The 13,815-nt window shown below is 47.6% G+C and overlaps 1 protein-coding gene across 4 annotated transcripts in view; it reads left to right on the plus strand.

Moving 5' to 3' along the window:
• The window catches only part of KANK1 (KN motif and ankyrin repeat domains 1), a 191,589-nt gene extending 177,986 nt beyond the window's left edge, over nucleotides 1-13,603 (plus strand). For 3 of the 4 annotated variants that reach the window (XM_053656238.1, XM_053656239.1, XM_037165562.2), the window contains 8 exons: nucleotides 138-246; nucleotides 1,336-1,575; nucleotides 2,998-3,085; nucleotides 6,294-6,513; nucleotides 8,781-8,923; nucleotides 9,568-9,768; nucleotides 11,700-11,798; nucleotides 12,575-13,603. In XM_053656238.1, coding sequence (XP_053512213.1) covers nucleotides 138-246; nucleotides 1,336-1,575; nucleotides 2,998-3,085; nucleotides 6,294-6,513; nucleotides 8,781-8,923; nucleotides 9,568-9,768; nucleotides 11,700-11,798; nucleotides 12,575-12,637 — 1,163 coding nt within the window. In that variant the 3' untranslated portion in view covers nucleotides 12,638-13,603. The remainder of the gene's footprint in view (nucleotides 1-137; nucleotides 247-1,335; nucleotides 1,576-2,997; nucleotides 3,086-6,293; nucleotides 6,514-8,780; nucleotides 8,924-9,567; nucleotides 9,769-11,699; nucleotides 11,799-12,574) is intronic. The other variant, XM_053656240.1, reaches the window with a different exon arrangement.
• The last annotated feature ends 212 nt before the right edge of the window (nucleotides 13,604-13,815 follow it).

A 13,815-nucleotide genomic window follows, 5' to 3' on the forward strand; every position in this document is an offset into this window, starting at 1 on the left:
TTATGTATACATGTGAAAGTGTATATTTACATAAATTAAGGAAAATAATAAATGTACATGAGGAAAGATTACCTATTTACTTATATGGATATGTGTTATATTAATTTTGATCACCTTGATTTACTCTGTTTTTACAGTATGTACAAATAATGAAAGTACGCTGAAGTCCATCATGAAGAAGAAAGATGGCAACAAAGATTCAAATGGAGCGAAAAAGAATCTTCAGTTCGTTGGCATTAATGGAGGGTAAGGACAGGGTGGTGGTGCTGGCACTTACACGGTCTGTCTCTCTCCCTTGCCTCCTGCCTACTCCAGTTGTATTTAAAGGTGCCTGGCTGGGGGTGCTGCCCCATCTCAGTGGTGGAAGAGTCCCTCCTCAGAAAGGTGCATTTGGGCTCCTCTCCTCTTCTCTCCTTGCTCTCCTTAAGGATATGTCACTCTTGAAAGGACACCTGAAGAAGCTGAGCCATTTACATCTCATCTCTGGTCTGAAAAAATAGTCTTCAACGAGAGCAGCAGGTTTCCCGCACTGTTGGACCACTTGTACTTACCCGTGCGAGAACTCAGAAACAAACAGAAAGAGACCGAGAGCACCACTCCATGGCCAGTGGCATTCGTCCACTCCTTCAGAGGGGTCCTGGGGCTCGGCTCTCCGCGTCCCCAAACTGAGCGGGAGGGCCTTTCCCCTGAAGAGCAGTGCTTGCTTTCCCAATAGAATGTTTATTAGTTATTTGTTCCTTCTCTTCTAGTTGCCATAGCTAAATAACTGAGCCTGTTCGCCCCCTGGCAGTTAAATCAAAGCCAGTTAAACTATGAATCAGTACATAGGCTCGAGAAGAAAGCAGTAGTACAAAGTTATTTGAGATAATATTTGGGTGGCGCAGCCCAGGAGGTTAGGAGGACATATACTAGAGAAACTGTCGGTTACTGTGTAATCTGTGTACGTTGGCACTGGGAGATTAATGGAGGAAAAAGGAAGAATAAAATGGGGGGAAGAAGGAACAGGAAAAATGAACAGCTACAGACTTGGTTTTAATATGATAAATTTTTTTTTATTTATACTAAACTAGAGGTACTCTTCCTATATATAGTACTCTTTTTTTCTGCACATGGTATATGAAACCCATTGGCAATCCAGTTTATCCCTCTCAAGTCAGAACCCATTCAAAACCACCCAGCTTTTAAACAGACTTTACTTTGAACTTCCCGGTACAGGGTCTGAAAATACTGGTGAAATTTCTGAAGTCAGTCTTCAGCTTTCTCTTCATAGAAATTTCTGTCGCTGGGTCTTTATGGGCATGCCTTGCATCTCCTGAACTCCCAATTGCCACCTAGGTATGAAACAACTTCAAGTGATGATTCCAGCTCAGATGAAAGCTCTTCTTCCGAGTCAGATGACGAATGTGATGTCATTGAGTATCCTCCTGAAGAAGAGGAGGAAGAGGAGGATGAAGACACTCGGGGAATGGCGGAAGGGCACCATGCAGTTAATATGGAAGGTTGCAAGTCCGCCAGGGTGGAAGATGAAATGCAGGTTCAAGAATGTGAACCTGAGAAGGTGGAAATCAGAGAGAGGTGTGGTACATTTCCCTCCCCTCCCCCAACCCCCCCTACATCTAATGTACTTCAGCGATAGAATTGGCCATTTAGGAGATTGTGCCATTCTGTGCATTTGTTTGGTCTTTCCATTCTCCAGAGGAAAGCTAAACTTTATCTGTTCCTCAGAGATGCCTACATCTTGTCGTGGTACTAACAAGTACAAGTGCAGAGCAGTTGGTAACTCGTACATCTCTTGCAGTAGCAAAAAGAAAGGCTTGATATGTCCAGCCACCTTCGTGCCCTTTAACTATTCGTTATCTGAGTGTAGGTGTGGAGCCACCGTCCGCAGAACCATGAAGTGCCTCTGAGGTTCTCATTATTTCACCAGCTCACCTTGTATTTAAAAGTATGGTAGAACTTTTGGCGACCAGCACATTTCTTCTACAGTTTTAGATTTTACTGTTAGTCATTTATCTTGGTACAGTTTGTCAGTACTGTCATTACAGGGTCATTGGGCGTGAGAGGGACAGTTTTTTGGCCTCAGCCAAAAATCACATTGACTGTAAAGATGATATAATTCGTCACACGCCTCTTTTTTGTTGCTCGTTGAGCACTGGGGAACCCTGTAAGAGAGGATTTGGGAACATCATAAACAGCAGCTGAAATATCAAATGAAAAGTCTGGTTGGCTGAAACAGGTACCTAAAAATGTAGTAAACTTCAAAAACTATTAGAAAATTTAAAATCAATGTTTATAAAACAGGAAAGAATGGACAGAAGGGACTTTCAATATGGGTTTTTACTCTGTGAGTAATAAATGGAACGTTTTAGAACACCTTACTCTTTAATTTGGCAAATGCAAGTGTAACTGCCTTAACACAAGGTAAGTAATTTTAGTTTATATTTCCAAGTATTTTCAAATGACTCAATGTCTTGTCATCTGTTTTGTTAGCAGCCTTATTGAGATATAATTTACATATCACATGTCATCTGATTTTTAAGTTTATATTTTCACGTGGGTTCAGCCTACACGGCCTGGGTCACCCGATGTGAGTTCCGACCTGTGGCTTACTGGCCAGCCTAGTGGGCGTGTGGTGCTTCTGACCTCTTCAACTCCTTAAGAATAAAAAATACTTTTTAAGAACTTAGAACAAAAGGGATGAAAAAAATCTCCAAATGTTATTTCATAATAATGCTGTAAAGGTCAAACTAGTGAAGCCAGAAGCTACCTTCATGAGAAGACGTGAGCTCTGGCTGGAAGCACCAGCACTGTGTGATGGCATCAGCCCTTGGCTGCCGAGAGACACCTGGACTGCCTCCAGGCAGGCACCTGTACTACCATGACCTTGACTCGGTGTGGGGCCTCTTGTCTTTTAAAGCATTACAGAGTTTGAGATGAAAATGCCTTTCCTTTTGTGGCCAATCATGAGCTTCTTTCTTTTGTTCTTCCCCCTTTCAGGTATGAATTAAGTGAAAAGATGTTGTCTGCATGCAACTTACTGAAAAATAACATAAATGACCCCAGAGCTTTGACCAGCAAGGATATGGTGAGTCTGGCCTACAGTGCAGTCCCCTGTCTGTGCAAAAATGCCCAAGTGGATGCCATTGTCAAGGCAGCTGTAACCTGCCCTTGGCCTGCTATCGCTGGCACGCCTTCCTGCAGACTATTTCTAGCACGTGTGGGCAGAGTGAGCATTGTGCTGCCCCACTCACTGGGTCACACGGTGGACCTTTTCCTCCGCCCAACCTCAGATCTCCTTCTCTACCCTGTACTTTTCTCAGGGGTGGTGCATCTGTGAGGCATATACTTGTACATGGAAGGGAGGGCTAATTGCAGTCATTCATCACCTTTCTGTGTGTTCTGCTTCTACTTACAAAACCTTGTGATCCAGGGAGCAGAATCCCAGGATTTTATCTTTCTGAGTTAGCATATGTTTTGTTTTGTTTTGTTTTGTTTTAAACCTATCTGGGCCACGGTCAGCATTCCTTTGAATTATGAAACTGCATATTATGTTCCGATGCGGAATGCAGGCTGCCACTATTTTTAAACCTAGAAATAACTGCACTTGTCATCTTCTCACAGTTTGAGAGATTCAGAAGCAAATAGCCAAGAGGCCGATGGTTGCCATAGTAAGCGTGATGGCACAACATCGGACAGATAAACATTTCTGTGGCAGTGGCGAATCGGCCCCATTGCCAAGTCTGTCGCTGTCTCATGCATTGGCGAAGTTTTGACGTGCGGCTTCTTTCATAGGTCAGACCAGCTCTCTGGTTGGCAGCTCTATTCAGTGCATTAAGAAATGTAGGGTTTTTGTGTGTTATTTTAGGTAGTAGTGTGCATTTGAATCTGCATTTTAGCAGTAGACTTAATATGAAGTTTTATGCTGGTTAACTTAAGTCAGCAGCTAATGAGAAACTTGATTTCTAAGGCTTACAATATTATGGAGTTATAAAACCAAAATGTTACACCAAGAAGGGATTTAAGGAGTTCTCTAACCCCGGAGAGGCAGCTAGGTTTCCTCTTGCACTACCAACACAGTCTGAAGAAGAATCGGTGGTGTCTGTCCCAGGTGTGAGAAGAGCGTGTGTGTCTGGGCCCAGCAGGTCGTTCTCTCTGGTTTATCCTGCTGAAACTGAGGCCCTAAAGACTACAAGTCTTGTCTAGGGTGTCAGCTACTAGTTAGTGCTGGGACTAGATTATACCTGTCTTGAGTACTGGTCCATGCGGTTTTGTTTTTAGTCCCAACTAAATTATATTATCCTATTATATGGTATCTTTTTTAAAAAAGTGGTGTCATCTCATACTTGTTTACATTGCTACAGAAACTTAAATTTATCAGAACCCACTGAGTCTTGACATTCAGTTTCGTGTGCTGAAGAAGGAGCGTGGCAGGGATCTTTAAAGAAGGAAATACTCCGTGAGGTTCCTGGCCTAGGTGGGCCATAGAACCGCTTGCTGAACTCCATCCATGATAAACTGAATGCTGGTCTATACCTTGGTCACAAAGAGCAAAACCATGAAACATCACTACAATGTTAATATTTCCCACTAGGTTTAAACTGAACTGAAAACTGGTGCTTTCAGGCTCCAGATTTTATAGCTATAATATACCTTTTCTTTAATAATTCTCAAAACACTACTTTCTGTGGTCTTCAGGGGGGACTTGACATTTCTACGACCCCAGACTGCCAGACATTGTCAGGCACACATTCTGGGATCAGAATATTTGTGTTTAATGAATATCCATTTAGTGAAAAAAGTGCTCAGAGTGCTGTGCTGGGAAAAGTAATGGACAGTGTCAGGGCTGTGTAACCCTTACAGGACACTGGCTGCTTAGCAGTAAGAGTCATGACAACCAGATGACATGATTTTCCTTCCTTCCATGGAATGCCAAAGAAATAGAAATCTGTAGCTATAAAAGAGAGAGCAGAAGAAATGAAAAAAATAGGTGTATTCTTTCTTGGCCAGGACCCTTTCCATGAGTGCCCAAAACATGTGGATGGGCCGAAACTAACAGTAATCAGTACCAAGAAGATGGACATGGAAGCTCCACAATCCAGAACTTTCCATAGGAAGAGGGTGTCTTGGGTTCTGGGTACACAGGCGTTCCACACCCTTTTTTGATTTATTTTTAATCTTATAAAGAGCAAGCAAAGCACAAATGAATGGTACACATATAAAAAAGAGCCCATGAAAAGTATTGTAGTTACCCTCATCACTAGCACTGGCTGTGCCCAATCGACCTTGAACTTCATGTGGTGCAGGTTTGACCTGATCAGCCATGCAACTCATGCCACGTTCATGTGTTCACACCCTAAGAGGAGGTGAGTGGGGCTGATGAGCAAATGCAGGTGATCTTACTGGGAAATGTCCATTTGTCTCAGATCTGCTTTTTCCCCTCCTCTCTGGCTGAGCATTTGTATTTAACATTGGAGTGGGGATTAAACGGCTACATTTTCATGGTCTCCCAGCCCAGTGCTGTGGTCATCGATGTTGGAGAAGTTGAGGTCAGTCAGGCTAGGAAGGAAGCAGCATAATTAAGTGTGGGTTAAGTAAGTTTTCTGTCCCAGTTAAAGTGAGACCAAAGTAACTACATAATTTTAATAGTTCAGTAATAAATAGAACCAGGCCTAAGAGTTTTGCATGTATTGCCTCATTTGTTCTCACCGTAAACACTGTGAAGGAATGCTATTTTTATTGTCCTCATTTTGCAGATGAAGAAACTGAGGCACAGAATAACTGTTTTTCCCAGGGTCTTAAACAGCTCATAAGTAGCAGAGCCAGATTTTGAACTCTTGTACAGTGTGTCTGTGGCCTCTTTTATAGAAGTCAGAATATGTTTGTGGTTTAAAATCAGGAAAGATGTTCCAGTTTGGAATTTGAGGCTTCCCTTAGCACTCTGGGTTTCGTTAGTTGTTTCTGCAAGCCAGTTCTAACTGCATATACTTTGACTATAAAAGGCTTGGTTTCTTGGGCTTTCAGCTAAGTTTCAGAAAGTCTATAAATAGAAGAACTCAGAGGGAAGGTGGGGACTGGATGAAAGGAGGTGAAGGGATGAGCCAGAGAACGTGTATGCATAACTCGTAGACACAGGCAACAGTGTGGTGATGGCCGGGAGTGGGGGGCGGTGGGAGGGCGGCGGGGGCTGGGTGGAGGTGGGCAAAGGGGGGAAATGGGGACATCGGTAACAGAGCCAGAAATAAAAATAAACTAAAAAAAGAGGAACTAATAGCGCTCACTTGGTGTCTTGGCAGAGGTTCTGTCTGAACACCCTCCAGCACGAGTGGTTCCGTGTGTCTAGCCAGAAGTCGGCCGTCCCGGCCATGGTCGGGGACTACATAGCCGCCTTCACGGCCATCTCCCCCGACGTCCTGCGTCACATCATCAACATGGCCGATGGCAACGGCAACACGGCCCTTCACTACAGTGTGTCTCACTCCAACTTTGAGATCGTGAAGCTGCTCTTGGATGCTGGTACGTTGGCTGTCCCAGTCTGTTCTCTAAGAGCCCTTGGGTCATGACTCTTCTCAGAGAAGCTGGTTGATCTGCTCCTCGATTCCGTAACTGTCCTCCATTGCTTTTCCACAGGATGTGGCAAGGTCGTCATCCTTGTCTCATCGTAGGAGGACTGATGTTTCAACAAAGCTGGGTGACACAGATTCCAGATCTGTTTTGAAAGGACATTGGGGGCTCTTCTTGCTGCACTTGTGCTGCCTTTAGCGAGGTGTATCCCCGGGAATGACATGACGCACATTCCCTCCGCAGTTGAAGCACACAGGCCTGGTGGGCTGGCTGTGTGGAGGCAGCGTGCTGTGTGGGGCCAGCGTCTCGGCTTTGAGGTCCATGGGCAGCGTGGTAGGCCCTGGCTCCACGACCTCCGTCCAGGGGTCTCAGCGGGGTGTGTGGTTAGTCAAGGTGGGGACCCAGCAAAGGCACCGGCACAGATTATGGTGGAGTCATCCCCACTTCCGCCAAATGCACCCTAAGTGTTGTTCTTGTATCTGAACCATAGCAATGAGAATTGTGGGAATTCTTGTTTGTAATTGGAACTTGTCGTCCCAGAATATTGCCAGTGGATGTGTTGCGGATGGAGCGAGGGGGTGCTGCAGAGAAGGGTCTCTGAGAAATTCTGAGCTCTCGGCTGACCCAAGTGGAGCCGCCCAGTGGCCCACGTAGTTCCCACATCATTTTTACTTATCCGTGAAATACCGGTTTTTACTTCTCATATGTGACTGCCACGGAATTCACAGTGCCTCGGTCTAATTAGTGAAAACACAGCGTGGATGTCTGATGTGGCGTACGCTGTCAAGTTGTCCGGGTTTCTTTCCCATACTGCTTCTTGACCCAACGGTCCGCTTTTTCCTTCTGTTTTATGGGTGTTGCATTAATGCAGAGAAGCATCCGAGCAGATTGGCTCATTTTTTTCTAGTTTGCTTGCTCCCAGTGCAGGGGCCATGTTAGGATAAAAAGGCCTCCATCTTTCAGGAAGGAGCTCCAAGCCTCCCTTCCCTTCATACAGTCCAGACTCTGCACAGAGCTGGTGATACCGTCAGACCAAGTTCTGGTTTAAACAGAGACGTGGACAGGATCCAGGAAAGCAAAACGATAAGATTTCAGGATTACTCCTGAAAGGAACGCGTAACCTGTCCTTGGAAAATACATGTGGGCAAGATAGTTTGGTAAATTAAATGATTTCCATTAATTCCATGATTAGATTGCTTTGGTCAATCACTTTTCCTGACTGACTTTTTACCGCTCACCATTATAGGCTGAGACTGTGGCCCCACTGAGGTGTCTGTGAATCTAAGATACACAGTGTCTGTGGAGCATGAACGTCACAGACGCCGAGGCGCCTCAGAGAGCACGTCTGCTCACCCGCTTCCCCGTCACACGCTTTCCCTTTTCTACAGTACAAAACACGCCCTGTAGCAAATGCCGTGTGTCCCCGGGGTACAGTTGTTTTAGACCTTGAGGGACGTTTTCGCGGGGCCTTCTCTCTCCACTCCGTACGATGGAAACAGCCTAAACAGTTCAACTGTATTTGGTCACGTGTGAAAGTGTCTTTTCTGCACCCTCCATCCCTTTCATTTTATTAGAAGGTGCCGAAGCAATTAAAAAACACTGGAGAATAATTTCACCCCAGAAGACCTCATAAGAATTATAGGAGCAGGAAAGGTCTGGTTTACAGGGTCTGTTGGACCCAGGCAGTTTCTTAGGGGACTTCACTCTCTCTGCTCCCAGACGAGTTTTCCTGACGAGTTTACTTTCAGGTGGTTGAAATTCTGCTTCTAAGGGCCTTGGACAAGTCAGATTGATAAACCTGGGGTCCCAGAGTGAGTCGTGGTTTTTTAAGGGGGCAATGCCTTATTCAGAGTTCCAAACATAAGACTTCACAGATCTTTTTCACTTGTAGCTCTCACTGCTTTCTTTACTCCAAAACAAAGGTTTCCTAATCACAGGTTAATGTCAGTTCCCACATTATTGTTCATTCTTCACAGAAGCTATTACCCCCACCAGTGACTAACAAGACATGCTTGAAAGCTCACCATTGCTTCAGACCTCATGAAATACCCCCAACAAGTTTTTGTTTGATATAAAAACTCCTCTCACATTTCTGTCCAATCCATTCTCGGACTTTGACCACCTGAGGCCGTTTCATTGGACTCTTCCAAACGCCCTGTCTTCAGTGCACGTTAGGAGATGGCTTCTTCCTAAAAAGAAGGAAAACCCTGTCTCTGCAGATGTGTGTAACGTGGACCACCAGAACAAGGCGGGGTACACCCCCATCATGCTGGCAGCCCTCGCTGCCGTGGAAGCAGAGAAGGACATGCGGGTTGTGGAAGAACTCTTCGGCTGCGGGGACGTGAACGCCAAAGCCAGCCAGGTGAGCACTGTCTTCCACGGCCGCTCATGTTCATGCTTGCTGACGTGGCCCTGACGTGCTCCGGTCCCCACACTGCACCTCCCGCCACTGAGCACTTGCTCGCCAGCCTGGCCCCAGGTCCAGGCCGCCTGTCCGGGATGACCAAGCACACTCATGAAACACTGACTTAAACTTCCCATGGGAAACCTCTTTGTCCCTTGCCTTGTGGTGCCTCTGTTTGGAGTAGTGTGTCCATAAACTTGAGGTCAGCTTGCATGCAAGTGACTGGGAGTCCCCAGCATCTACCAGGTGACAAGTGTCTTCACGTCCGGTACTGAATGCCTCTGGTTCAGATGTGTTTGTAGTTTGACTTGATTAACCGTCTTCTGACTTTCCAGCTCCTTCATATAATGAGACAGAGCCTCCAAGCTAAAGGGAAAAACTGACTCATTACGTTGTGACCTAACTTGTTAACTTATCTCATTGCTCATGAGAAGCTGGTTGCCCCATGCCTCCCACCAGCTGCCCCCAAGTGATTGCACGTCCACTTCCCTCCTCTGACATCATGCTCCCTCCTCCCCCGCCCCGCAGCACGGCCCCACTGTAGGCCACACCCTGCCAGCCTGGTATGTACTTTCGAAGTTCACTGTCATTTCTTGCTGCAGGCAGGACAGACAGCCCTCATGCTAGCGGTCAGTCATGGGCGGATAGACATGGTGAAGGGCCTGCTGGCCTGTGGTGCTGATGTCAACATCCAGGACGATGAGGGCTCCACCGCCCTGATGTGTGCCAGCGAGCACGGGCACGTGGAGATCGTCAAGCTGCTGCTGGCCCAGCCGGGCTGCAATGGCCACCTGGAAGACAACGTAAGCCATCTCCATTGGGCCCGCATGCCAGGCGACTGCAGGGACTCCCAGGAGGGCGCTGGGAGTGCTGCTCAGCAAGGGGGAGAGAATGTGTCCTCCTTGATCCTCCTTGGGGATTCACGTTGCTATCTGTGGCCACCTTGCTTCATGGCCCAGCTTGGCGGCACTTACTGTGTGCCAACTAACGCTCCACTACCTACAGCCAAAGGCAGAAAGATAAATAGGCCTCACCCCCAAATTCATTAAGGGAGGAAGGTGATGGGCATGTACAGGCATCACATATTAAAGGGGAAGAAACAGATTTGCAGTAGAGAATCAGAGTCGGTGTAGGAACATGTGTATCCGCTGAGAGGACTAGGCCCTGATCCATTTGGAAGTCTGGATTTGAAAGTCTAGCCATACAAACTGGCATTATTGGGTGACTAGAACCATTATTACTCCAGTGAAGGACTTTCCCACGCAAGTGAAATTAAGGGAGGGTGCCCTTCACTGGGGCCCATCGAAGTGATGTTCCGTCAGCTCGGGGATCTGGACCACCGTGGCCTCCTTAGGCGCATCTCCCCGCTCCTGCTCGGGCCGTTCCCACATCTGCACTTTCCCGTCCCCTGCCAGGCCCTGCACCGTCCCCCTTACAGATAACCCCCTGACCGGGAAACATCCTGAGGACGGCTGCTCCTCCGATGTCTGCAGGCCAAGGAGGAGCAGCACTGGTAGGGGAAGCACAGGAACTGACATTTGGGGGGTGACAGTGTTGAAAGTTTATCTCTGTGAAGTACAGGTTTGGACCAGAGCTTCCTTTAACTCAAAAGAGCAAAAAGTTACAGGGAAAACATCCTCCTGTGCAGTAAAGGTCAGGTTCCCCCGGGGCAGGTGCTCAGTGGCACGAAGGGCCAAGGCCTCCTGCAGCAGCAGAGGCCCCACGGAGCCCGAGCTGCAGTCGGACCACGCGCCGTCCCTCACGCAGGAGCACAGGGAGCGGTCCCAGCCCTCTTCCCTCCAGAACAGTTATTTTCCTGTATCTTGCGTTCACTTGTTTGGCTTTTTCTTCTACTCCTTCTCAGCAGAGAACATCTTCTGTATATTAGTAAAAAGAGGTCCAGGAGCCACAGTGACTTCCCGTCACCTCAGCTGTCTACTTCCTCATCCTTGAAGCAGCAGGAGGGCAGCTGGCCTCCCAGAATCCACAGTGGGAGGGAGGGACCATAGCGTTCCAGCCACATGCAAACTGTTTTCTGCGGCCAGCAACCTGAAGGGAATCCTTATTCCAAGACGATGCAGCAAATTGTGCTGTGTTTTGGCCTTGATGCTCCTTTATATTTCTCCAAATCACTGCAGTTTAATGGAAACCTAACATTTCATTGACCATTTTTCCTTCCCATGTTTAGTGTTTCCCTCATACTTCCATACGATACATTTCTGCAAGCCAGCAGGACTTGGTGCTTCCCCACTGAGGTCACCCGAAGTGCCCCCCCAGGGGTGGTTAGGGATGCAGGGTCAGCTCTCTCTCCCCACAGGAGGAAAGTGGAGGTCTTGGCATGTTGCAGGATGTCAAAACATACACCATGGTACAGGCCTGCTCATTTGTAATTGTAAGAAAAAAAGAAACTGAAATATGCTTCTGCCCCTGTCATCTCCTGCTGTCCCCTGTTCATGGGCAGCCTGCACTTACTAACCACTGTGAGGCCAAGACAGAGGAAAAGGGGCGATTGGCCACTTGACTGCGATTTCCTGGGGTGGGGGTGCTGCGCCTCATCATTCACGCTTGTGTCTGCAGGGCATGGCACATAGAGGTCCAGGAAAGTTCCCGGAAGGACTGAACAAATGGCGAGACCTAGGGTCCATATCAATTACGGGAGGGTATTCTGTTTTGTTACCTTTTGGCTGTCTGGAAACTTGAGAAACCCAACACGGCTTGTTCCTTTCACCTTAAGGATGGCAGCACCGCGCTCTCGATCGCTCTGGAGGCAGGGCACAAGGACATCGCCGTTCTCCTGTACGCCCACGTCAACTTCGCCAAAGCCCCATCTCCGGTCAGTGTTGTGCACTTGGCACCACTCTGGCGGGCCCCCTTCCTCGGCGTTGATGGGAGGCACGGGTTCTGTGATGATTCTGAAAATGGGAATTTTAGTCTGGAGCACAAGAGTCCCTCACTCTTACCCCACCCGGAAGGCCACGAGTGCTAACAGCGCAGCACAGGCTTGGACCCTTGTCCTCAGAAGACAGACACTGGCACATCCTCACATGAAGGGCTTATTCTGGGCGGAATTATTCAGATGGCATATCCTGAGCCCTGAATACATATTGCTGTGTTCCGGGCATTTTTCCTAATACAGATCGTGTGAGTAGCAACCTGTGGTCCCACTAGCACACGTAGTAAGAAGAGGCCAGGGAGCCACAGTGACTTCCAGTCACCTCAGCTGTCTACTTCCTTATCCTCGAAGCAGCAGGAGTGCATGCAGCTGGCCTCCCAAAATCCACAGTGGGAGGGAGGGACCATAGCATTCCAGCCACATGCAAATTGTTTTCTGTGGCCAGCAACCTAAAGGGAATCCTTACTCCAAGATGACGCAGCAAACAAATTGCGGCAGCAGGAAGTTGAGTTCCCAGGACAGCTGATGTGGCCCTGCTGAGCTCCGTGGGCTCCTGAGCGCCTCCTCCTGGGAGATCTGTGTTCTGTGGTCCAGCTCTCCTAGCTCTGGCTCACTGGCGGTTGTCAGCTGTGATGCACCAAGTTCCTATGTCAGAGAGGACAGATCTGCCTGAGGTCACTTACTAACCCCCAGTTTTTGCCTTTCCTGGTCTCCAGGGCACCCCCAGGCTTGGAAGGAAGACATCTCCGGGTCCCACCCACCGAGGTTCCTTTGATTGAGGCTGTTCAAGTAGCCGTCCATTAACATGCCACCATTAAGCTGCTAACTGATCCTGTTGGGGTGACAGGTACTGAATGTATACATACCGTGCCTGAGCTCACCAGCAAACAATGCGTAAAGCCAAGGACCGAAGGCTGGGGCTGTCACAGTGGAGGCTGAGCCAGCGAGGGATTGCCAGCGGGTGCACACCGCCTCCGTTCTGGCCACCTTCCGTCTGTGCGGGGCGCACGTGACCCCAGTCACTGTTGCGGTTGAGTCTCTGCTCCTTTATGTATGTTTGTAGGAAGCTGTAACCGGACCTGATCGGGCAACCTCTGTTCCTTCTGCCCACCGCCCCCACTGCCGCCACCACTGCCGAGAAGTGTCAGGTTCTCGTGGGCATGGTGTTTTAAATTTCCCCACAAGCATTTGTATGTACTGATGTGGAACCATGGGAAAGCTCTTCAAAAATTCCATTTCAGGATGGTTTTGTTGATTTTTCTTCTGCCTTTATTATTTTAAAATATATAAGTTGAGATGACTTTGGTCATCAGCAACTTGGACCTGGGCTGGTAGGTTTCTGGGTTAAAATTAAAAGATGAAACTCTAAAATAACACTACAAAAAAAAATCTTTTCAGTTTTATCTGGGTGGATGTATTATATGACTTTATATAAAAGTATCTATATAAAATTGACACAGTATTTTCAACTTTTATATTCCATGGTAATAAAAGATATGAAGAACTACAGGTAACCGTACCATGTTTTTATTAATAATTGCACAGCTCGCTATCTAACGACAAAGGTTGAATCATGTTAGAGGAATTGGCGATATATCTGCCTCTAGAGAAACATAGTGTCGTTCTCCATATATTTATGGGTTCCGTCGCACCATGTCACATTTACTTTGGTCTTACATGTATTTAAATGTTTGAAGTGCCTTAGATTCTTGCCATATTTTCAAAATAAAATTTTATTAAGCTCTTCGCTTGTCCCTGCTTCGTCTCTAACAGCTGTCTGCCCCGATCCCATTGACTTGCAGCAGGCACAGCACAGGCTGGTGGGCGGATTGCGCAGGGAGGCCGAGTGCCCCGTCCCCTGGTCCTGCACCCCGACAAGAGGAGCCGTCTGAGAGCGCCGCCGAGCCGCTGCTCGTTGTTACTCAGGTTGCATGTCACGTCACGGGCCTGAAATGTA

This window comes from Artibeus jamaicensis, unplaced genomic scaffold (assembly GCF_021234435.1).
Source record: "Artibeus jamaicensis isolate MK-2021 breed Jamaican fruit bat unplaced genomic scaffold, CSHL_Jam_final scaffold_1964, whole genome shotgun sequence".
Taxonomy (NCBI): Eukaryota; Metazoa; Chordata; class Mammalia; order Chiroptera; family Phyllostomidae; genus Artibeus; species Artibeus jamaicensis.